This window comes from Prinia subflava, chromosome 3 (genome assembly GCF_021018805.1).
Source record: "Prinia subflava isolate CZ2003 ecotype Zambia chromosome 3, Cam_Psub_1.2, whole genome shotgun sequence".
Lineage (NCBI taxonomy): Eukaryota > Metazoa > Chordata > Aves > Passeriformes > Cisticolidae > Prinia > Prinia subflava.
The window spans coordinates 22,011,394-22,037,057 of record NC_086249.1 but is presented as its reverse complement, the minus strand read 5'-3'; the positions used below and the strand labels follow the sequence as shown (position 1 = coordinate 22,037,057).

At 41.7% G+C, this 25,664-nt stretch overlaps 1 protein-coding gene across 2 annotated transcripts in view; it reads left to right on the top strand.

The window, feature by feature from the left end:
- The window catches only part of TENM4 (teneurin transmembrane protein 4), a 600,742-nt gene that overhangs the window by 476,275 nt on the left and 98,803 nt on the right, over window positions 1-25,664 (top strand). For both annotated transcript variants that reach the window (XM_063394390.1, XM_063394392.1), the window contains 2 exons: window positions 9,881-10,027; window positions 24,488-24,704. In XM_063394390.1, coding sequence (XP_063250460.1) covers window positions 9,881-10,027; window positions 24,488-24,704 — 364 coding nt within the window. The remainder of the gene's footprint in view (window positions 1-9,880; window positions 10,028-24,487; window positions 24,705-25,664) is intronic.

The window sequence follows — 25,664 nt, the reverse complement described above, 5'->3', positions numbered from 1 at the left end:
TTTTGAACACGTCACTTATGCCCTTTGAATTCATAAAGCAACTCAGTCCATGCATGGCCCAAGACAAATAAGCCTACCAGTGTCTGAAGAAGGTTCTTCTTATCTTGTAGATGTGGTGCTTTGGGACAGGGTTTAGTGGTGGACCTGGAAGTACTGGGTTAGTGGTTGCACTCGATGATCTTAGAGGTCTTTTCCAGCTCTAATGATTCTGTGATTCTACCCTCTAATTCTGCCTAGCTCAAGTGTATCCACAGCACAAGCTGAGCTCTGTGGGACCCTCTGGCACTCACCTTGCCTGACTGAGATGGGTACCTTTGAGCAAGAGAAGACCATGCAGTCAGTAGGAAATACACACTTGCTGCTTTGTTCTGACATGATCTTGAATCAATCTGAAGGTAATTTGGCCTTAAATAGTTTGGCAGCATATTTGCCAGTAAATACTAAGCACAGATGAACTTCAAGGACAGTGTTTTCCTTGACCCTGTAGCATAAACTTCTTATGCTGTCCCTGGTTCAGCAATGGATGTTTACTTTCTCCTCTCCTTTACATTTGTGTGATCTCAGTTTAACTCCAGTGATTTCCCTGAGGCTCTGTCCATTTCACCTCATAGAAAAGATAAAGAGAAAAAGAATATTGGGGAAATGAAGAAGGAGAGCGTAGTGGGAAACAAGTCCTTCTCAAGGACCTGCCTGCAGCATCTCTCACTTCTCTCTTTGTTCCCTCACTCTCAGTGAGCCTAGAAAAGTACTCGTTATCATTGTGTTCCAGACAAAGCAAAGTGAGTTAGCTCAGACTGGTGAAACGGGGGCTTTCTAAAAGCTAAAAAATGCCCACAGGAGCTCCTCCCATAGTAGTTCTGAAGTGGCTTCCAGGAGTAGGGTGGTGACATGCAGCTAAGTGTGGTGGTGCAGAAGACACCTTAGAAAAGTAGCTTTTCTTTTAAACTCCTGCATAATTTCTCAGCATGTCCCACATGCTCACAGGGTTTCCAAAGGAGTTCCTCTAGGGAATAAGTTGATATTTTAATGCCAGAAGAATAGCCTGTATGGGTTTAGAAAAGAAAGATTCCTGCTACTCCTGTAGGAAGCCCCATTATTTTTCAAATTACAAGAAAACATTGATACGTAACTGACATATGGTTGGCATTGGCAGCTGCCTCCACTGCCATCAGCTGCACAGTGACTGCCTGAATTAACAGGCTGGGCTGCTGTGGATGTCAGAATCCAAGAGATACATTCCTAGGTTTCAGCCACCATCCAAGCAGATGGTGATGCTGTGCTTCCTGCATCGCTCCCACCACATCAGCATGATGAATTCACCTCTTTGCCAAGCCTCACAACTGCCCCACACTAGGTGAGCTCTCCCAGCCCTCTCCACTTACTCACAATAGTTCCTGTACAGATCCATTACATTCACAGGTTGGAAAAATAATTCCTGCAAGGGCCATGACATTCCAGGTGGACAGTCTGCCTGAACAAACTTGACACAAAAACTTCTTCAAAAAGTACCAGGACACAGCTGAGGCTGAGATTGCAGGGAGCAGGCAAGAGAACAAGAGAAATAGTGTTTAAGTAGGTATTGAAATAGAGAAATGCAAGACTTGGAGCCTCTCTTTTATTAATAAAGACCAGCTGGTGTTAGGACAGAGTGCCGCCTGCTGGCACGAACCAGGGCTCTCTGAGGCAGGACATGTCTTTGCCACCAGCTTTCTGCTTGACACCAGAAAATCAATGAGAAGGTGGTTTTCCAAATCAGTGTTCAATGGGAATTGGATACATGACTGTTCCCATGACACCTGTAACTATCTTTTTTTACTTTTTCTTTAGCCCTCCTTGAAATTAATATATTAATACTTGCCTCTCTGGTAGAGTTGCCATGAGGTTAATTTAATATTTATAAAGTAATTTGATCTGGGGCTAGAAAATGCTGCATAAGTGCAGTATATTACCATTAGAAAGATCCAGGGAAAAGCCTCTACCAGTCTAGTAAGGTCACATAATTGTGCCTTTTTGTGTGGAAAAATATAAGACAGTCAGGTAAGGTGGAGGACTTCCAAATATCTCGGCTTTCCTAATGAATTGCAAAGCGGTCAGTAAAGTGGAGGGAGACTTGCAAATGAGCAGAGCATTGCAGTATCCTGATATATATATACACACACACATATACATATATATCTATATATATATAAACACATAAATATATATATAGAACTTTCCTGTTTTTCTTCCTGATCTTAATGAGCAAAGATGACCGAATGCCTTAACACAGCCTTCTCGAGCCATTTGACTGAGGAGCACTGTGCTCCACCCTTCTCCCTTTTTTTCTCTCCTCATAATCAAGGTTTTTCTTTTCGTATCACAGCAAACTCTCCTTTGCCTTTCTAGCACCTGCACAGTCTCGTAGTAAGCCGCAATGCACTTATTCAATCCTACCTTAAATGTCCTGTCTTTTATCTCCCAAGCTCACTATCTGGATAAGGTAGTGAAAGGTATGCTCTTCCTTCCTATTTTTCCTATTGTCTTTGTGTTTCTTTTTTAAAAATGCACCGTGAACATGCTGTGTTGAGGTTGCATCTCTTCCTCATTGTCACCAGAGTGGTCCCTAATGTCTGGAAGGGTGACCTTTCCAGTCATTTAGGTAGGAAATACCTCTGTAAGTGCTGTGAACCTGTGTTAACATTTGTATCAGTGTTCCTACCCATTCCCTTGTCCCTGCCCTCCCCTCCAAATCATCTCTCATCCTCACCCTTCCCACTCAGGTAAGGCAAGTCAGGAGAAGTGTCTGAATACAGCAGGAGCCTTGTACAGTGGTGTGTTTTAATCAAATGTCTGTGGTCCATTTTGTAACACAGGTGAGTTCATTTACTATGTGGAGTCTTCATGTTTTTGATCCACAGCTGCCAACTCTTACATGGGAGTTTTGACTAACTATATATCGAGGTTTTTTCCTAATACAAAAAATGTTACAATCCCAAAACCCCTGGTTGCATAAATCTGAAAGATCTGTAGAAATTAGTGATGATGCATTAATGTACACTACAGCAAAATCCAGCCTTATGCTCCTGTTCATAAGTGTAACATAGTCTAGGACCTAGGTCTTTCCTCAGCAAAGAAGAAAGGGAATTGAACTATTAGAGAACAGAGATCATCTGCTGTTTTAAAAAAATCACAGGTATTTATTAATCAGAACAATGAGCTAAATTGCTTCAGGACTTCTTAATAGAAACAGTTCCACAATACTCTTAGCTTTTGAAAAATATTGAAATAGTGTGCATATGGTTAAATACAACAATCTGACAATAAATATGACTGAATTGGACTTAAATATTTTTCTACATGGCTGATTTGACAGTAACAGCAACGCAGTGTTGACACCATGCAAGCATCATATGTTTGCTGGTTAAACAAACCAAAAAATCAGGTTGAACAAATCAATTTTTTTCTGTAGTATTATCCTTCTTTTCAGGTTTTGAGCTATCAAAAATAACAGCTGTGAGAGGCTAAGGATTAAGAGCAGATATGCTCAGATATTGACCCCATGAACAGTTCAAATGAAGTCTTTGCTATATAGGGCTTGTATGGTGTGGCAAGAAACACGGTTTCTCTACTGACTTTACTTCTCTGGGTGAATTTACAATTCAATGTTTTTCTTTTTTTTCCGTTGAGGATTAAAGGCAGATTCCGGACAACTGCAAATAAAAAAATGTTTGAACAGACAAATACTAATGATGAGGAAATGTCCATAGTTCAAATATTTCCATGTTCAGTGTAATGCAGCAACTGGTAGCTGTCCTTGGACCCCTCTTTATGGATCAGTTGATTGTATAGTGGTAGTTAGTTTTCTCTCATTGCTTAGGACCAAAAAAAAATCATGCTTGACTTTATTTAAATTAGGAGGAAAACATACATTCTCTTTCTTAGATCAGGGAAAGAGAGTCATTTATTGTGCCCTTATGAAGTAATCATGGTGGCATCCTCAGAGGAAGATACGGGCCATCACTAGGGAGCGTGATCAGAACCAACTGTTAATGTACCACATCTCAGTGTTTCACTCTTCAAAACCCCAGGACTCCTTTTCATCTCAGTGTGTACTGGGGAAGGTTGCATCAAAAAGTAGCAGATAAGCATTGAGGGCATAGAAAAGATGAAAGATCTACCTGCAGACCCTGGCAAGGAACCTTGAGTACTAATTTGTCCATTGAGTGGCCCAATTTTTTTAAGTAAGTCTTCTGTAGCTGTTGTTTTTGCTCTAGGTAGCTTTTTGACTCACCTTTATGCCCACTAATAAAGACACATTATATTTAGTGAGTATTTCAGTGGGTAACAGGTTAAGCAACATACTGAGAATAAAAGATCGTCTCTTGCTATGCATGACTGCTTTGGAAAGATTAGCAATATCTGAAACATTAAAAGTACATGGGTTTTTACTTGGCTAACTGCACGGTGTGCATTTTTCAAAACTAAATTACTCATGCCCTTTTGGCTTTCTTAATTATTAACATCTTTCTGGTTGAAATCCTTTCCCAGTAATCCTCTGTTGTCAAAGGGTGAGTCTGATTTACTGCTGAGTCTTTCCTACAGCTTTACAGTAAACCAGTAAGACAAGATGTAGAATTCTTCCTAAATGGGAGGGCAAGTTTCAATAGCAAACATCAACATAATTAAACCAAGAAGCTCTAACTAGACTCAGAGTAGAGTCTTCTAAACTAAGGCCTAATTAACATTGGTAATGCTTAAAATGAGAAGAGGTGTCTATTATTTTAATAATAATTGAAAGATGTGCTCATTTTAGAGAGAGTTTTTTCATCCAGAATATCATTGGATCTGATGGTACATAAGCATAATTAATTTCTATTACTGAGTATCAATTCTTACTCTTCAAAAATAATCATTAACCACATTAACACTGTAGTGATGCTTATATAAACAGCTAGTTTGAATTCTAAAGTTATTGAACAACATTAGAATTCAGGAGTGGCTGCAAGGGCTGCTCCTGAAGCATGAGAGCAAGTGAGAACCCAAAGTCTGAGCAAAGCCAGTTCACTTAGTTTCAAGTGTAGGAGCTCTGGTCAATAACTTCTTCACCTTCCAGTTAGAGGATACATCTGATTAAGGATTTCTGTGTTCCCATCACCACAGAATATCATGGTGGTAGTTTCAGAGCTGAGTTGATTTTGAGTTGACTACTTTACCAAGCTTTTGTAGTTTGCAGGGATCAGCTGATGCTTTGCTTCTCGCCTTTAGTCTTAGAGAAGCTTCTGTAGTTCTCATAGCAGTTGTTGTTCTCTCAAGCTTCAGGCATTTGCATCTTCACATGCTGCATTCAGCCATGTCCTACTTATCCCAAAGCTGAACTGCTGTCTGTGGGACTTGATAAGAACATCCATCGGTGCTTTCCTACTGACAGTGAAGTAAAGATAATAAATAGTATTTTCTTCTAAGTCTTATTTCAAGTGGCAGTGAGGTTTGCCTTGAAGAAAAATACCAGTAAATGTTGCTTATAATTGGACTAATTAGAGAAGGCTTTAACTGTACAGATCATTAAGAGCAGATTATTTTACCAACGGTCTTAAAAATTGCAGCATAACTTCTGGTGACAGTCTCCTTTGACTCTGATAGTCTTTGCTTCTCTGTTTCAAAATTAACCCACTTTTTATATTGTTTCTCTGGTCTGTTCTCTCACCTGTATGGCAGACCTGATATCTTTGTGAATGTCTTCCAGAATCTTTCAGCAGCACTTACCTGTGCCTAAGTTTAAAATTCACATGAAGGATTTTCTCCCCCTTTTCCAAAAAAGCCCTATTCATGTATTTAATTCTCTGAGTCACCCAAGTACAGTTAACACCACAAACAGGAATAATGGATCATTGGTGACTTCTAGCTATGAGAAATCAGAGCTGCAAGATTATGGTGGTGTAAATCTCTGAGGATTAAGCCATCCCGCTGTGGTGACATTCAGAAGCAATTCGGAAACAAGATGATCTCTTTGCTTTATTCCCCAGCATGGGGGAAAGAAGAGGATAAAGTTTACTTTGTATCATCTTTTCATCAAGTGCTTTGAAGTGCACTGTTTGTGGAATGAGGAATATTGTACCATCCTCTCTGTGTAGTGTAAGTGATGGCCAAGTCTTTGTGCAGTGAAGTGGTTCAGAAGTGGTAGTACTTATAGGTCCATTCTCCTGGGTGTATTGGCTTACACATCTCTGTTGTCTTCTAACTTTCTGAAGGCCCAAGTCCTTTGACAGATTCTGTTTGTTTGGGGTTTTTTTCCTATTAATGGTTTACTTTGTACATCTTAAAAATGTCTGCTCTCCCACCAACCATGATATTAGAGGGGTTCAGTTTAATCCTCATAGCATGAAAATTTTAATGAACCTTCTAACGTAATGGTAAACATTGGGAAACTTCTATGTTCCTGTACTTGTGGAGAACCATTTGTCACCAGGAAACAGTTCTTTCTGGCTCCTTGGAAAAGCTTTATCTACTAGGAACCACTACTACTATCTACTGCTACTTTATCTCCTTAGTGGGAAGTGACAAACTTACTTCCTAGACTTAAAGGGTGCCAAGACAGTGGAGTATAAAACTACAGGTAGGAGTTACCCTACATCAGGTATCTACAGACGTTTATCTCTCATCGGGGCACCCTGGATTCCCATAGTACTCAAGAAGAGGAACCGATATTTTGTGAAGGCATAATCTTACGAAATAATTGCCCTCATCTCTCTCTCCTCTCCTGACCAATGCTTTTCCTTTGCTTGTCCTCCTTCTGAAATGCTTGGCTTACTTTCTCTGGGTCCAGATCAAGATTTCAGAGTAAATCCTGAAAGTCCATTCAAATACTCTCGAGCATGTTTCATATAGACAATGAATTGCACACAAAATTCAAACACATAGGATTGAAAGGGGTCTCCTCATTAGAGTCTAGTCTTCTGCTTGCAAGGGCAACCACATTGTGTAAAACTTTATATAAATTTACCAAGCTCTGTGGATAAGTAACTGAAGAATCTTCTCCTTAACACTCCCACAGGGAGACTGGTCCAGAACTTCATTCCTTTGATCCTTGCAAATGATTTTTTTTCATTATTTCCAGCCAGAATTTGTTCATACTTGGTTTATGTCCATTTGTTCTTGTGCCAGCATTATTCTCTTTACCTTAAATAGCTTTTAAGAAGTTTTCCCTTCTCAGTGTTTGTGTTTCGTTAAGTTGTGGAAAAAAATCATAGTCTTTTCAGCCACTATTGTCCAAGGAGAGACAAATCAAGCTCTTCCCATTTCCTCAGATGCCAAAGGTGCCTCATCCAAACTATATCATCTGTTTTCTGCCACTCCAAATTCCCTTTTCCCTACGCCTGGGAGAGCAGAGCACATGCAGTTCTGTATGAGCTCCTCGTTTTTGTAGCTACATTCATTTTCCCGTACATTTCCTCACATGAGACAAGATCATGGTGTTTTCAACTTCATTCAAGTCTTCTGGTTCTCACTTCACTCCTGGCCAGGTCCAACAGTACAGCACCTTGTTCTGCTCAGTCTCTGCAACTGTAGGATAGAAGAGAACTTTTTAGCAAAGGTTTTAAGGAGTCTGAGGAGTAAAAGCAAGAGATGTGCTCAGTGGTGACACACCAGCCAAGCTCTAATGGAACCATCCAGTATACACATAAAGCAAGAGTTTTTTTCAGAGGCTTTTCATCTAGACAAATTAAAGCAATGGCACAGGTTACCTGGGGAAGCTGTGGCTATGCCATCACTTAAAGTGGTCAGAGCCCAGATTGGATGGGGCTTTGAGCAACCTGGTCTATGGAAGGTGTCCCTGGCCATGGCAGGGAGATTGGAACTGGGTGACTGTTAAGGTCCGTTCCAACCCAAACCATTCTATGATTTTTAGAGATGGGAAAAAACTCCTATCTCTACTGTCAGGGTGGTCCCATCCTAACTGGATTTATCTACCCTGAAATGGGATTACCTTCCTAGCCAAATAATTTTAGGAGGTTATTTAGGAGGTCACTTCTTCCTCTTTCATTCTCAAAATAGCAGAATGTTTTCAGCTTTTACTCAAAGTAAGTAAAGCAATCAAACATATAAATTAGCTGTAGCATGGAAAAAAATCTGAATAAATGGTTAGAAGTTTGGCACTGTTGTAAGTAACTGAAGGCAGGATATTAAAATGAAGAATTTCAAGTAGCCTTGCCTATAAATAGTTCTTCTGTAGTATATAAATACTAATATAATGTATAAATACCAAAATACACAACAGTATGCTCACACATACACACACATTATTTGCCACATCCCAGAATACACATTTTAAAAGACTGAAATGCAACAAATTTGTTTGTAAATGAAAAATATATTTAAGATCCTTCTAAAGGACTTTTCCTGATTACCTTTGTTCCTTTTTCCATTCAGTCCCTGTAAATCAGTCAATTGTTTAAAAACCTGTCCTAAAAATGTTTTGGGTTTTTTTTCTTTTCACTGGGAAAGGCTCTGTGAACTTGAAAAGTGAAACATTTTTTGTTGTTTGTTTTAAAGGTGTTTCTAAGCCCATTTTCCCAGTGCAGGACACATTATGACATGGGATGCTCTAGATGGGGTCCCAGCTCTGCCTTGGGGAGACCCGCACACATCATATGGTCAAACAGGTGTTGAGACAACACACTGTCCTTTAGCACAGGATAGGCCTGTGTCATTCACATAGGTTCACCAACCTGTCTTGCAAAGCTGAGGGTCTTAAAAAACTCAGCCTATGTGGCAGGATAGCACTACACACATAAATAGAGAAAGCATTAAAACAGGGCTCAGGAAGACTGAATTGTATCCCTGGTGTAATCAGTCCTGCTGAGTGACCTTCACAGTCACTTCAGTCCCTTGTACTTCAGTTTCCTAAGCTGTTAAGTGTCTCTTACATTTCTGACAGCTTGGTGGTAAAGATTTTTTAGCTCTGCAAGTAAGAAACCCCGAGAAGGGTTTAAGCTAAGCAGCCTCCCTCATACCACTGCTTACTGTGGAAATTACTCTTGCTGTTTTCTTGAAGGGGTGGTGTGGGGGGAAGTACAAAAATCTCAGCAGGAGGTCATTGGATGAGAAAATCAAACCTTAGTGAGCAGACTGGGAGGTTGGTGTTCATCCTCCCTAACTAAAATGTATCACCTATAAAAATGCCTGCCTCTGTGCTGTGCTCTCTCTAGTCACTGGGGAGAAATGGATGTTTCCAGAGCATGCTTCTGCTCATCACCATGAGCATCAAACTCACATGAGGAAATTTCTGCCCTGGGACAGTCTGTTTCTCTGCTGACTACAGAGAGTTGAAGGTATCTCAGTTATAGATTAATTTGAACCGGATGAGATGAATCCCTCCCAAAATTACAACAGTAAAGAAACTGTATGCCTTCGAAATATTTTCTGTCTTTCCCTTTCCAGCTGGTTTTGAATGCTTACCAGTCTGAGATCTCAGTATTACTAAAAGCCAGCTGCTTTATCCCGCTGGATGTTGGGAACTTTAACCCCAAATGCAGCTTAGGTAACCCTGAGTACTAGTCTCACATAGCAGATGTTTTGAAAGGCTCAGAGGGCAATGTGCTGCCTTGCTTTTACAACCAATGAAGCAGGAATATCTCAGTGCCCCCCTGAAACTCACCATTCCCTCAGTGCAGTGAGTGAGGTTATGCTGTGAGAATCTCCTGAGAGAGCCAGAAGCAGCTGCCTGTTGAGTGGTCACCACCATCCTGACACCAAAGAGGGTTCATCCCAGGTGGGAAGACACCAAGTGGGAGAGGAGAAATAGACTGGAGGCAAAAGGAAAGAGCTGTTTAATGAGGCCGTTTCCGGGCTGTGCTGCTTTGTGTTTGGAGTGCATTTGAACGCGTGGCTGTTTGCCTTGCAGAGGGATGCCCTGGCTTGTGCAACGGCAATGGCAGATGCACCCTGGACATGAACGGCTGGCACTGCGTCTGCCAGCTGGGCTGGAGAGGAGCGGGCTGTGACACTTCCATGGAGACGGCATGCGGCGACGGGAAGGACAACGATGGAGGTAGGACATGAGCACATGTGAGATGTCAGGCTTCACAGAGCCTGTAAACCTCTCACAGTGAACAGTCATCTGGGCTTGATTCTGCAGGGCAGATTGTTTTTTGACAGCTGGTAGAGAACAGACAGCGAAATCTGCCAGGCTGACTCAGCCAGAGTGGATTGGAATTCAAATTAAATGGGTTTGAATTTGCAGTGCCAGGGCTGAAGAGGGATATTTGTTTATCTTCAAATCAAGTCCATATAGCAGAGAGCAGGCGGAGGCTGTGCACCTGTCCAATCCCTCCACCCCAGCCGAGTGGCTCCGCAGTGACACGATGGGACCACCTCAGACAGCGGACATCCCTCGCTGCCTGGGGCTTTCATCAGGGTTCTCCAGTCGGTCACTACTGACTTTGAATGGATATTTTGCAGAAATTTAGAAGCTTGGGTGACTGATCTCCATGCCCACAAGCCATCCAATCCCTCTCAAACCATGTTTTATTGATTACTGTTCCATATGTAATGATGTCAGGCATGTGAATAATAGCTCTGTGTAATGCAAACTTAATATTCAGAGTTATCTCATTACAAAGGAAACCGTGATGCAGTGTGAAGGTTTGAATTAGAGAGCAGGAGATGAGATATTAAATTTAAGGCATAAGGGAGACTGCATAATTTGTTTTGTTGTCACTCAGCAAAAGGCTTTGTAAACCACAAGTCTGGGCCAGGACCCAGACTGTGAAGTGGAGACTGCATTTTGCAAGCCTCTGTTTTATCATATTCACAAGAACAGTACAGTTAAAAAAAATAATAGCCAAGCCAAGTCTGTGATTATCTGCTTCACAGCAACTGCAATTCTGATTGAATATTTAAAATACTTCTGCACATCTGGCATGGCAAATGGACCAAATTAGCCCTTTAGAAAAGATGGAAAAATTGGACAACCATACAAAGAGTACACACTACAAAACAAACATGGCTTTTTACCTCATGTGGAACTGAATATCACTGTACTTGTCCTTTCTATTTACAGCTGACACAGAGCAGTAATAAAGGTCATCACATCAGATGTGTAAAAATATGGTAAATAGACCCAAGGATAGTCCCAGTTTCCATGGAAAAAAATAACCAGCAAAAGCCCTGTGAAGTTTTTAGAAAGAGAGAGAGGGAAAGAGTAATCCAGCCTAACATATGATGTAAACCATAAATGTACGATATCACAAAGAGCATGACCAGACTCTGGGCATCTCTTTATATCTCCTGATTCAAGGGTTAACCTTTTTACCTGGGTCATCCTCACCTTGAAATGAGCTGCCTTGCAAACCTGCAGGACAGCAGATGTAGAGAGAGAGACAAAAGGCATTGACAGGTTTACAACTTAGTGCACATCAACTTCTAACTGGCATTTGGTGAACTTCTGTGGAGCAGTGGTGTGCACAGCAAGAACAGAGCAACTGACAGGTTGTAACTTACTGCCTTGTGACAGCTTATTCGTGTGTCAGAGCTCACAAATGGGTGTTGACTTTACTCTTGGTACACTCAAAAAAAATGGTATGTACATGGTGTGTGTTACAGATTACAGATAATCTGTCATACACTGTGCCTTTGATTTGGCTATGTTACTGCTAAGGGCTCTCCTCAGCTGGGAAGTGAAATAGCAGAATACATTTACTTTATTAAATTCTTATTATTCATTTTAATGGGTCATTTGTGTTTGTGAGCTCAAGTCTAGAATTTCAACCCCTGAGATGTAGGAGCTCCAGCAGTGGTGAGGCACTCCTGTTTTGAAGCCTTAGTCCTTTTTTTGGAATTCAAATATAGGTACAAGGACTCATGAAGAAAGGCTGATGCTCTGCCTGTTGCTAGATGTTAATGCTGATTTCTACAGCAAGTGGAGATGTTTGTAGAATATCATAGCATAATTTAGGGTGGAAGGGACCTCCAGGAGTTTTCAGTTCAACCCCCCGTTCAAGGCAATACTGATTACATCAGATTGCTCAAGGCTGTGTCCAGTCAACTCTTGAACACCTCGAAGGATGGAGATCCCACCTCTGGACAACCTCCTCTAGTGTATGACCATCCTTATAGTAAATGTTTTTCTCCTTTTATCTAATCACAATTTTCTGTGTGCCAAAATAATGTTTGTTGCCTTTTGTCTAACACCATCTGAGACATCTGAGAGTACCCCAGCTGCCTTCTGGTTTCCCCTACACAATAGCTAGGGTCTGGTAGAGCATATATATATTTCATGTGTGACAGTTCCCTTTGGATTTCTCAGATATCCAAGGGCAATTCAAACCGCACCAGGCATCTGTGTTCAGCAGAACTGAGTCCATTCACACAAACATTGTACCTGGGGAAGCTGCTGTGCTTTGAAGGGCACTGAAGAGATGCATGGCTGAAGCCTCCCCAAAAAACATGTAGAATTTGGATGAGCACCATGGTTTCTCCATCTTTCGGAATTCTGTCACATACCCTGGAGAGATGCATGCTAAGGGCTGGAGAAAGGTGGTTTATTTTGGTTCACTGGAAAGGATCCAAACGTGGAATTTGCTCATAAATGCTGGCAATGGAGGTAGAAGTCCTTCCATGAAGCTTTAGAAGTCAAACAACTGACCTAGTCAAAATGGATACCATGAGTGGTGAGAAACAGTTTAGTGGGGCTGTTCAGAGTACCAAGAGGGCTGGCTCTGCCTGAGCTCATACCTGGTTCCTACACTGTGGTGTCGAGTGTCTGCTAATCAAAACCTCTGTAGCCGGAAATTCCTCAGGATAATGGGAGCTGAAGTCAGAAACTTTTTCATCAGCTCCCAGCCTAATCATACCCCGAGGGAGACGGGTGCTAAATTACAGGGTGTGTTCGCCTCTTAAATCTGGAGGCTGTTCAGATAAACAATAACAAGCTGAGCAGGAGTCAGAGAGAGACTTGGTGAAATGTAATCTTTGTTCAGGCTAGTAAAAAGTTGTTTCTGAGCACAGTTCCCTCTCCACACAAAAGTGTCATTTGTCAAAGCTAGCACTTAGGTTTCACACCCAGGTCCGCTTTGTTTACACTTCTAAACACCAAGCCCATCAACTTGAAAGAAGCTGCAGTGAGTAACTGAGAGCAGGTGATCATCCAGTATCAGTTAAGGAAAAACAGTGCAATGACAGAGCTGTAACAGTCTGGGTAAAAGGCCAAGATTTTGTACATTTGACCTAAGAGGCCACCTGTATTATAACAAACAGGAGGTGTTTCTCTAAAACAAGATGAGAAAAGTGGTTCTTGCCTCACTTCATCAGAAAATAATCTCTCTAATTCGTGGCTGCAAACATTCACGACCTAAGAGTAGGTGTGACAGGTAGTATCTATGTGTCTCACCCCACACTGGGTGCTCTGTCAAGTACTTGAAGAGTAAGTTTGAAAGTTTAAAAAAATGAAGGAAATTATCTTCTGTGACAAGTTCTAAAAGTGGAGTTAAGGGCATTTGATAATACCTTGAGAAGAGGCTGGTATTCCGTAGGCTAAATACAGGCTCTGTTGCATTGGTAGACTCCTCTGTTAGCAACAGAGTGTACAGGAGAAACTGGAGGAAAGAGAGGATATTGTTAACTAATATCATGAATATGCTGTTGAACAGCAAAGCTGTGTTACCCATCCTCGTTCTGGGGAAAGCATCTGACTGTTGAGAGCCAGAGTTGTCCAGTTGTGCATTTCAATGTCTTTGCATGAAGACAAGATCACACTGAGGCGAAATCACGAGAGGACTACAGATGTTAAATTAAATTGCTCATTTGGTCTAAAAGTTCAACACAGTAACTTTACTTGAGGACCTTTGTTATTGTTTGGGGCTTTTCCAGAGTAGCCAAGTCTTCCAGGTAGGGTAAAGCTTGCAGGTTCTCCAGGAATTGGGACCAACCCATCCTTCATTTCCTGCTTTAAACATTTCCAGTTTAAACCGTTTTTTAAACAGTTCCTGAACAGCTGCTGAACTCTGTCAAACATGAACCTACTTTACTTATGGAAGGCAAGAGTCTTTCTCATACGAAAAATACGTCTTAAATAGCAATGTTCACAATACTATCTAAACCTTTATGTTCATCAGAGGTTTCTGTTCGGTTGTCTACTGTTCTCCATTACTTCTTCCCAATTTAAATACTTCCAAAGGCTAGTGTTAGTGGTTAAGGGATTAGATAGATAGATACCCTTCCCAGTCTGTCTGTCATAACATATATTGCACACCATTACATAAAAGTGTAGAACCTTCATTTTTCTTAGCTGTCATCTGGTCAACGATCTTCCTTTGGGACTGAGAAAAATAAACCATCCTATTTTCTTTTTCTGCAAGAATTGTATTAGCGAGGCTGCTTCCCTTCAGCTTATGTCTCATTTAGCCTAGGACAGAGAGTTCCAATGTACCCATGGCTCCATTTTGCCTTTGCAAGTTCAGTCTGTGCTCCACCAGATGGTTCCCGAAAGGCAGCAGGTAGAGCATTTTGTATGCTTTTCTTCATTCATCCTCCTGGACCAGAACAACTAAAGGCTGCCTTAATCTCCCAACCCTGGAGCAGTGAGCAGATCACTTCAGGGACAGTGTAATTCAGGAATGGCTTATCTGAGGCAAATCAGTGCTGTTTGTTTAACTGTACCATAGTGTACCACAACTGCAGTGTGCCTTGCCCCATTCAAGGATCAGGTAGTGCTTGTAGTAAGGTGGAGACATACATAATGCTTTGGAACAGCAGCATTTCAAATCTTTGGCAGGAGAAATTTTGGCACGGCACACTGGCCTTCTTAACACCCATGTGTTCACCGTCTGTCCACCACATACCAAACAGTGTTAGAGAGCTGGCAGAAGTCTGCACTGATCTTTGCATAGGGTTACACCTGAAGGTAGTCTCAGGGTTGTCAAGGGAAGGGTAAAAAATCCAGGAGAACCCCACAACGCAAACCTTTGTCTTTGCAAATGCTTGAGCTGCAGACAAAGTGGTGGGGTGCTTTCTGATACTTCATTTTTCCTTTTTGCCCTCCTGCCCTGGGCTTTAATAGCATGAGAAGATTGTCTCCTGGGCGTGGTGTGTAAGCTATCTGCTTCCTCAAAACCATAAAAAATTATGCAATAATGTGCTGGCTGCATTTGTGGAGGGAAGTATTGATATCTGAATGCACCTGGGGAAACAACCCTCATAAATTAGCATTTACCATCACAGATAGATCCAGTCAAACAACAGGGTCATCTCGGAGGAACCACAAAGCACTGCTAAAAGGATGAGAAAGTCTGCTATACCTGAAAGATGGGGTAGCTGGTATAATTTGTTGGAAGTCACCCAGCTTCTCTTCCTCTGTTTCATGGTGACTGTTAATTGACTTCTCCTCAAATAAAATGACCAGTTCACCCTTTGAGGTTTCACCTCTTTGCTGATTTTGTGTTGGATGGTGACACGTGGGTGTCACCCGTGGCTGGTTGTTGGCAGCAGGGCTGGCAGGGGGGCAGCGTTAACCTAGGCATTCCAGCATCCCAGAGCAGGTGTAGATTGTGCCATTGGAGAGGATGATGTGTTGGGAACTGGGAGTCTAGCAGTGCCTTGTCCCGACACCTTGGGAGAGCTCCTGCTACTTTCGAGGAGCCCTTAATGAAATGCCTTTCATTAATAGATTCAGAAAGAAGCTATGAAAGTGCTCTCTGTGTTGAAGGAAACCTACCATTGTCTGCTGAAATGAGGGAGCTAACTGATGGGAAGGAGGCACTGCTGGTGCACAAGATTGAACAGAAGGTGACATGAACCAGCTTCAAAAAACACCAGATTGGACACTTATTTCACAAAGCATTTCTGCACCTCAGAAGGTGCTTAAACAGAGTTTGAGCACCAATGTTTAAAGCAGAAATTCAGGAAAGCTCTACCAGACCTACTTTAGCATCTGAAGCAAACTGTTGCAACTTCTGTGAGGCAGAAAGTCCCCTTAGAATCCTAAGGTTTTGTACCAATGGTGCTCAACATGCATAGAGTGCACAGCCACTTTCCTCTTGACCAGCATTTGAGAAACATGCCAATATCTGAGTTATCTGAGACTACTTTCCAAGCTGTTCTCAGATGATTGCTTAAATTGGCTTGGATTCAGTCAGAATATGTTAGGGTGAACTTTTCAGCAGCAGCTTAACACTTGCAGCACTTGCCAGGAAAGTGAGAGACCTTGGTGACAAGTATCTCTCAGCTGCTGAGGGTGTGAAACCACTGCTCCCACCAAAAAATTGCTAAGTTCTGAGTTCCTTTTGCTCAGAGGAATAATTTTTGAGAGGTGCTTTGGCTCCTGAAGGAGGCAGTTTCAGGTACACTATTGCATGACAATTGAACAGGTTAAGTAACTTGTACTTACTGCCTGTCCGAATACTAGTCACAGAATCATAGAATATCCTGAGCTGGGGGTCTCACAGGGATCATGGAGTCCCAACTCCTGGCCCTGCAGGGGACAACCCCGACTTTTAGGTTTGGTGCTGTGACCATGTCCCTGGGGAGCCTGTTCCACTGCCCAGCCACCCTCGGGATGAAGAACCCTTTCCTAACAGCCGGCCTAAACTTCACCTGAGTCAGCTTCATGCCATTCGCTCAGGTCCTGACATTGGTCACCACAGAGAAGAGATCAGTGCCTGCTCCTCCTCTTCCCTTTGAGAGGAAGGTTCAAACCGTTATGAGGTCATGCTTCAGTCTCCTCCAGGCTGAAGCCAAGTGACTCACCCACATCCCATATGGCTTCCCATCCAGAGCCGTCACATTCCTTATAGCCCTCCTTTCAACACTCTCTAATGTCTTAATGTCTTTCTTATATTGTGGTGCCCAAAACTTCACACAGCCCTTGAGATGAGGCTGCTCCAGCTCAGAGCAGACTGGGACAATCCCCTCCCTTGCCCAGCTGATGATGCTGTGCCTGATGCGCCCCGGGACACAGTCTCTCCTAAGCTAGAAAAGACCCTCATGTGCTTAGATCAGCTTCATGCAATTCTCTGAAATCCTAGGTTGCCTCCTTTCTGTGCTGCTTTGCTGGCTGTTAAAAATCTGCCTGGAGAAAGGAAGAAGGCCATGAAACCAGCTGCATGAACTGTATTCTCCAGAGCAATGATGAGCTGTGGGATGCTGTGAACTTGTAGATTCTAAACACATTATTACAGCTCTGGTTTATGCCAGATAGTGGTGATTATCATGTGTTTTCTGACATTTCCTCCTTCCACTTCCCTTCTTTTTCTATTCAGATGTTTTTTTTAAAAGAATGTAGCTCTCGATTTGGATGAACATTTTGCAGAGTATTTCTGTAGTGACTACCCCCACAGAGGTTCTGCACAAGAGCCCAAGGAGTCCTGTAATTCAAATACTTGACTGCTATTACTTATGACTGTGTTATTTCAAATTTGCAAACAAGTGCTGAACACTTGGGGGAAGATGTGAGGGCAATTCCTTTCCCAGGCAGCCAGTAATCTAATTTAGCCAGGATGCAGCCAGTGAAAAGCTTATTCAGGTGAAATCAAAACAGAGCAGGTGGGACAGAAGGAGGGAAGGGAGTATGAATAGCTAATGGGAGTCACAGGGAGCTGACAGTCACATTGCCATTGTTCCTAACAGTTGTGTTTTGTTTTCCTTTGACTCCTTAAAGGGGACCCAAAAGCTGCAACTCTTGTTGAACAAGTAAAATTTCGCTCTGCAAAGCACAGGAATAAAAAACCCATTTATTCCCCAAATCCAATTCTAGTAAATTGAGTGTCAGTCCTCAGCTCAGGGCAGAACATCATTGTTCCTGTAAAACCTTTATCAGCACAAACATCCACGAGAACAATAACTTGTATGTGCAAAAGTACTGCACGATTCCTCTAGAGCCTTCCTCTAAACCAGAGTTTAGATTAGAATTGAAAGGGTAAAACCTGATTTGCTCAAGGGTAAGACTAAGACTTTGTTATCTTTACCTTTGAGCATTTACATTTAAAGCCTTTCCCACCCAAACTCTCCCAATAATTCAGCCAAAAGCATCACAGGACAAGACAGTGTCCCCACAAAAAATAATAATGTTGCCTGATGAATGGCACAGAAAGGGAACTGTAAGATATGAACTGGATGAGGTGAGAGACATGATTATTTGTATAATCAGTGCATTTTATGCTCTTGTTGCCTGTGGAAATACTCCCATGGGAGACAATGGGGTATTACTGTTGTTTTTACTTCCTAGTTTTGCTTTGCCTAAAACAGTTTCTGGTAGAGGCTCATCCCACTGCAATCAGTGACAAAAAGTGCCATGGTCTTTAGCAGGAGCAGTCCTTGAGTTTGTCATGTATGCTGTCCCAAATTGAGCCTAATCAGGCTCCTTAAGCTCACCTCCCTCTGGCTGCCTGTCTGCCTGCGGCTCCCAGAGTGTGTCACAGTTCACAGAATGCTCCCTGTGTACAAACAGGTCCATCCCTGCCCATGGCCTGCCTGTTCCAGCCTGACACTTGACATGCAGCTCCTGTCAGAGTCTGCTTAAACACATAATAACACCTCTGGCTGCACGTTATTTGCATTCTCTTGGTGATGTTAGCATGACTGATTTTTGTTGCAGCATCCATAACTTTGTAGAAATGCTCAATTATTCAGTCTCAGCCAGTTAAGACACTGCCCATTAAATCAGCCAACACAATTGTAGGGCCATGAAAAGTCACAGCTAATTTGAAATTTTATTAGCTCTCAGCTGATCTTGTTTACTGCAGAAACAGTGTCTCAAAATCAGCCCTTTCCTTCTGTACAGAGCTCTAATCCTTGACACCTTTTGGGTACTGTGTGGCAGTGAGTGAGGAACTTGGAAGCAGACTGCACTGGACACAAAGGAGAAAAGAGTCTGTGTTGGAATTTGTGAGCACTTTGCAGGCAGCAAGTGCAGCAACTACGCAAGGACAGCAGGGATAGCAAGTGGCCCATTGCTGCTGAAGAGTAATTATTTTGCAGGAATTTCAAAATTTCTAGTTGGTTTGGGTGGATGTTATTTTTTGGGTGCATCATATAGACAAATGTCATACAGGACATGATTTTCAGAAAGTGATGGGTCATGAGCAGTGTTTGAAAGCCAAGTAATTTTAGCTCCTCTTAAATTGCTATCCAGGTGACTATTTGTGGAAGGCAGTTGTGATATGGAGTGTCTCATGAAATTCCTGAGTAAGGTCAGCATTTCCATCTGTTGTCATTATCTAGTGTAGCTGTTTTGGTAGTTATAGTGAGTGTTTAAAGTCAGTTAAAAGCTGGTGTTCTCCAGCTGGTATTATGCAAATGTTACACTCATTAGGCTGAAGTCCTGCTCCAAGAAGACACAGATACCTTTGGAGTTAAGCCCCTTCCATGAAACAATGCTCCCATGGAGAAAAAGCTGAACATACATTGCAGATACAAAACTTTAATGAGAGTTGTGGTTATTTCATTGGGTTGTGCTGACACTTCAGAGCCCTTTGGGACTGGAGCAGATGTTTTGTGAACAAAAATTAAAAAGACAGACTCTTCTCCCAGGGAGTTTACATCTAAAGCAGTGTTTTGTAGAGCTCACTAATGGGATTGGTGGATTTGCAATCTTTAAAGGAGTCACAGCATCATTCTAAAAAAAAATTGCAACTCCACCCACAAGATACAAGCCAGATGAGCCATCCAAAATACAGCCCATTGTCTAGTGATGTACAGAGTGCAGATTACCTGATAAAAATGGTCTTGGTCCCCTAAAATATAATGTTGGCTGAATAAATTGGAGCTGCTTTATTCTCAGTGGCAGAAAACGAAAGGTTTCTGCTGAGCCCAGTTCATTCCCCTTCATGTCCCTCTCTGAAGGGAATGAGCCAGGGCTCACAAGATGACCTGCAGAGGTGCTATCCACTCTGATTTATTCTGTGATTACATGAATCTTAGTGAAAGATGCAAACCACTGAACACATTATTTACCAGATGTGACAATGTCTTGCCAATAGCTTCCTTTTCACAACAGCAGTGGTTTGATTCATCCCAGGGTGACTCTGAGATTGCAAATAGGTATTTATTTCACGGCTTCATGCAAAAAAAGTGGGACAAAAGAGTTTGAGACTGGTTTTAGCAGGACTGTCAAAGGGGCATGTATGTGTATATAGAATGCATATATGGTCTCAAAGATGTAGAATTCCTATTGCATGGAAATAAGGAGGAACACAAGAGATGTCTTAAAATCTGGCTTAGTGACACATCTCTGAATTAATTTGTTAATTGGAAGGAATCCATGATTGAAGATGTTTCTGTAGGGATCCCTTGGAACTGGTTGTTGTATGCAGCCCTACTCAGCATTTTCATTATTGTTCTAAAATGTAGTTTACTTCTCTCCTGGTAGAAGTTTCAGGTCACCTAAAGCTCAATATGGTGGTAAATAATGTACCCAGATCATTTTGACACATAGTAATGACTCACATCGCTGCGAGGTCACAATCAAACAAAATATATCGTAATGCAGCAAAATGCAAAATAGTCCTGGGGACAAAGAGAGGATTTTATACTGGAGGGTGGAGAGATTCTTGAGAAGCAATGACTCAGAACAGGATTTTGAGGTCACTGGAGGTAATTGTCTCAAGATGAGTTCTGAGTGCAAGGCTTTTGCACCTTCACCTCTGTGAACCTTAGAAGTATAGAAGCCCAAAAACTCCTTGGAGAAGAGGAAGTAGTCTCTTTTCTGTGCCCAGTATTGCTGACATAGTGCTGTGTCCAGCGTTAGTGACCACACATAACAGATGTGAAATGACTGGAAAGAGATCAAAGGATGTCATACACCAAAAAGTCTAGTGGATGGGAAATAAACCTTAAAATGGGAATTTTGTTCTACCTCTACTGTCCAGAGAAAAGATTTGGAATGGATTATTGTTCTGTGTGGAAGTACTTGCACATGGAAAAGAGGTCAGAGCATGCAGGGCAGAAGGAACTATTGGTAACTTTATGGACAAAGGCCAAACAAGACCAGTCCTGGGATACTGGAGTTAGACAAATCCAACCTTGAAATAAGACACAGTTCCCTGGCAGTAATTAGGCATTTCAGAAGCTGACTGGAGGAAGCGATTGACTCACTCTAATCAGCTCTCTTTGGTATATGAGATATTTTTCTAAAACACAGGCTTTAATCCCATTCTGGGTGGGAAAAAAATAAAGAGCCTATGGGTATAAGAGGTCAGACAAGCTAATCATGTAGCCTTAAAACATACAAATTGCAGTAATGCCCCTATGCAAGACTTTAAACTTTTCATAACTCAGCAACACATTTGTTCTCTGCTCTGAAGTGCCATGGTCCTATTACAGTTATATTTATAAGTGAGAGGGCTGTCACTTTTTAAAACCAAGATCTGCATAAAGGTGTCCATAACTAAGAACTTACTGTGCAGTCTACCTGTGTTCTGGGAGCTACTGGAGTTAGGAATCCCCATGCAGATCTCTGGGGCTATACTGGGGCAAAACCTTGGGTGCAGAGGGCATTGATCCATGTTCACCTCCCTCTGTTACCTGTCTCTGAAAAATTTGCAGCGATTTCTAATGAAAATTCACCTTTATGCTTTATGCACTTCAAAGATGTTTTGTATTACATCTTCATATTCTTTTTGTTGAATTGGACAGTTAAACCCAGAGCTTTATTTTGCTCTGATGTTTTTGATTAATCCATGCAGCTCCCTGAACACCTTGCTCTTCATGGGTCAGGAGCCTCTTGCAAATGTCATTTTATCATCACTCTTCTGATGAATCCAGTGAGAGATATCAGGGCATGAGAAGTCATAGCTGTGTAGACTGTCATTATATCTCCTGACAAATCACTGTAGGGCACCACTTGGATGACTTTTGGACCATATGAAAAAAAACCACCAAGAAAACAGTATGCACATGGAGACATCACTACTTACGGTCTGGTTTGTCAATTAACTCTCACTGTTCTGCATGACTCAGACAAAAATAGCCACTACATTTCTTAAGCTAAGGAAATGTTTTGTCCTGGAACTGCTCTTGGTATTAGAGGGAATTGAGTAGCTAAATGCCATTTCAGTCCTCGAGTGCCTTCATGAATTTAGGACATCAATGACAAACCTCTCTGGTGTAGTTATCCTCAATTTATTCCATATGGGTCCAAAGCACATTAGTTGAAAAGTTTATCTGCAGATGAGTCCTCATCATTCTCACCTGTTTAAAACATTGTCCTCTGCATCTATTCTTCTAACATTTATCTACAGTTGCCTGCAAAGACAACATTTTCTTTCTCTCTTGCAGCTTCAGGCCCCAAAACGCATTTCGGATGCCTAGAAAAAAGACAGGTTAATGAAGAAGTATGGTACAGCTGGTCTGCCATCCTTTCAGACAAGTGTCTGTAGCCTTAGAAAACATTATTAATGTGTGGGAGAAAACGACAACATTTTATCTTGCTTGAAACTGTAGTCAATATAGTAACAAGGCTGGTTTGTTGTTTCTTTTCCTTTTTTTTTTTCAAGTAGGTAGCTGTGGCTAAGCCTATTACAACCGTGCAGGTCTGTATTCTGTGAATGGTCTCTCAAACTCCACCTGAGATTTGACCTTCCAGAATCCAACTGATCTAATCATCTGCAGCAAGTAATTTTTTTAATGGGCAAAGAAACTCTAATTAATTCTTTTTCATTATCACTAGTCATCAAGAGAAAAGGCCAATGGATAGGTTTAGTGTCCAAGATGAAAAATTTTTGTGGCAATTTTGTAAGGAGTTATAAAGATGTAGAGATGTTAGGGCAGAGAGAGGTAAGGGTAACAGATAGGATTTTCCGAAGCACTTTTGCTAGCTTAACAGTGCTCCCATAATCATGAATGGCCAGTGTAGAGCACTTGTGGAAATGACCCAATGTGTGTGTGTGTACGTGTACACAGAGCAGGTACTCATTGTCTTTGACCTACTTGGACACAGGAAGCTCTGGGAACCCAAACCAGGCTTGTTGTTCAGCTTTCTGTGTGTGAGTAACCACATGAAATGATGATGTCAGTGATGTTTAAAACATTTAACTATTCCAAGGTTGGAACAGGTATAACTCAACAGAATCCAAGTCTATGATGTGTGAACCATCTTAAGTACAACAGAAGACCTAGAACAATAAAAGATCAGATTTCATCCTATTTATATTGCAGTAAATACAAAGCAATGCCAATAACATTAGTGAAAGAACTTCTAATTTATACTGGTAAATCTGGGACAAAACTGAAGCTCACAAACAGTAATAATGACAAAATGTCTTGTTTTAATTTACTTTTTCTTTGAGATAAAAATTCCATTATCCTGAAAACAGAAGATTTCATCCCACTTCAGGAGGGCACTACCTCTCAGGACAGCGTTGCTCTCCAGGCACATTCATTTCTTGCCTCTCTGCTGGAGTCGTTAGTGGGATGCTTGCTGTAGAGGTGGTTTCTGTGATATATGGAGCTCCCAGCAGCTACACAGAGACCAACCACTCATTTCACATAGGTCTGTGAACAGCCATCACATGGTAGTAATTTTCATTCACTGTCAAACTGTCTTGCTTGAACTGATGAGTTGGAAGTGAAGGGCTCCATATCCCATTACCCCAGAACAAAAACATCCAGTTCCCTTATCTGATTTAAAGATCTGTCTCTACTACATGCTAACAACTTCTATTGCTAAATGTGATGCTTCATCAAACCTCTTTTGAGCTTTTTTTGGTATTTCTTTTCCTGTCACCGCTTTTTACTGTGCTGTTTGCAATGAGCAGTGGCATCTCAAAATGAATGGGGGGATGGGAGAGGAAGTGGTACTGTCTGTGAATTTGATGGCTTGACAGCTATGCAAACCCTCATTTTACTGGAGTACGCTCAGCAAGCCTTTTCATGTGTGTCCACTGCTATTATTGTTGTACTATTAATTTAATGATGCTGAAAGTGCAAGATTTATATCCTGAGGGTTTGAGGTCATCTGTTACTCTGTGTCAGTATCGAATCAATGTGACCAAGGTCAAAAGAGATCAAACCTTCCCAGCAAAATCTCCTTTACTTTCTACTCTATTTTACTAGGTTACACATATAGATCTCTGCATCCATGGTATATACCATGGCTCAATTCACTATTTAGTCCTGCTGAAAGCAAACCTGGTAGTTTTGGTGTGATGCAATGTGTCTGTGATTTGCACAAGGAATAGGAACAAGGTACAGGAGCTGTGAAAAGGGTACAGAAAAAAAAATTCATGACAATCTTTGGGGGTTCTGGAGTTATCCAAGTGACTAAGTTGTGGAATGCTACATCCTAGGATTAATTTAAAATATGCTTTTTTGAGTTTTCATATGTTACATACTACTGCATATTTATGTTACATATTAATGTGTATTTTATGTTTCTTGTGACTTTAAGTGAACATGCCTTATTCAATGTAGATGAAAATCTGCATTTCTCTACTGTGTGCATTGGAAAGAATTTGTGCACCCTGAAGTCTGCAGCACTCCATGTTTCCATTGCTCTAAAATATTCCTTACCTTTCTGCAGATGGCCTGGTGGATTGCATGGACCCAGACTGCTGCTTGCAGCCACTGTGCCACGTTAATGCACTGTGCCTGGGCTCCCCAGACCCCCTGGATATCATCCAAGAGACACAAGCCCCCATCTCTCAGCAGAGCTTGCATTCCTTCTATGATCGAATCAAGTTCCTGATTGGCAAGGACAGCACTCACGTCATCCCAGGGGACAATCCTTTTGAAGGCGGGTAAGTGGATTTTGTTGTTGATTCGGTAGGTGCTAAAGCATAAGCCACTTGCCATTTTAAGACATGGAAGAGGAGCAAGATGCAGAATAATGCAAATTGTTCAAGTGGAGTAGATACCTGAAGAATTTTGTGGCTGATGTAGTTCTGCTGACTCTTTTCACCTACAATTTCCTGCCAGCCTGTAAGACAAGATGCTTCTCTCCCAGCACATAGGAGCAGTTGCATGTTTGCTCACTTTCCTTATTTCAAGGAGTAAAAGGCATCCATTCAGCTCTTCTAGATGAAGTGACTGACATTGTGCACAAGTATCTCCTAAAGAGCCGTGACAGATCTTCCTTTGACAGAGACAAGAGAAGGAAAATAGAATGCTATTTGCAATCAATAGTGTGAGCATTAGAGACCTCAAAAGGACTGAGGCAAATCGTACCATCTATGGAGGGCTGTTAAAGTAATTTTCAATATAAGCAATCAGGTTGAATATAGATTGGTTTTAAAACCCAGAAATTCTTTATGGCTGCAATCATCATCAAGAAACAGGAACTGGGAAACAAAACATAGCAGTTCACTTCTGTGACTGCATCTCAGCAATTTGTTTTAAGTATATTCCTGTCTGTCAGGGCTGGTCATCCCTGAAAATCATTTCTTGTAGCAGGGTGTCAGAGTCCTAGATCATTCAGTGTCTGCCCTGAATGTTGCCTTTCAGAAGTAGTGACCTTGATCCTGGAGGTGGCTCTCAACACTTAGGTTTGAACTCTGCTGAGCTTCTCCCAGTCATGAACTTCTTACTTTCAGCTTTCCCACACACAGGAGTTAATAGATTGGCACTGAAAATATACAACCCTCGTGTTTGTGTGGGTATTTTTTTCATCACTTACATCTCAGGCCCCTCTGAATCTGACCTAATGCTTTTCATGAAGGGACACTGCCAGCATGTCTTGGATGCCACCTCCCATGTATCAC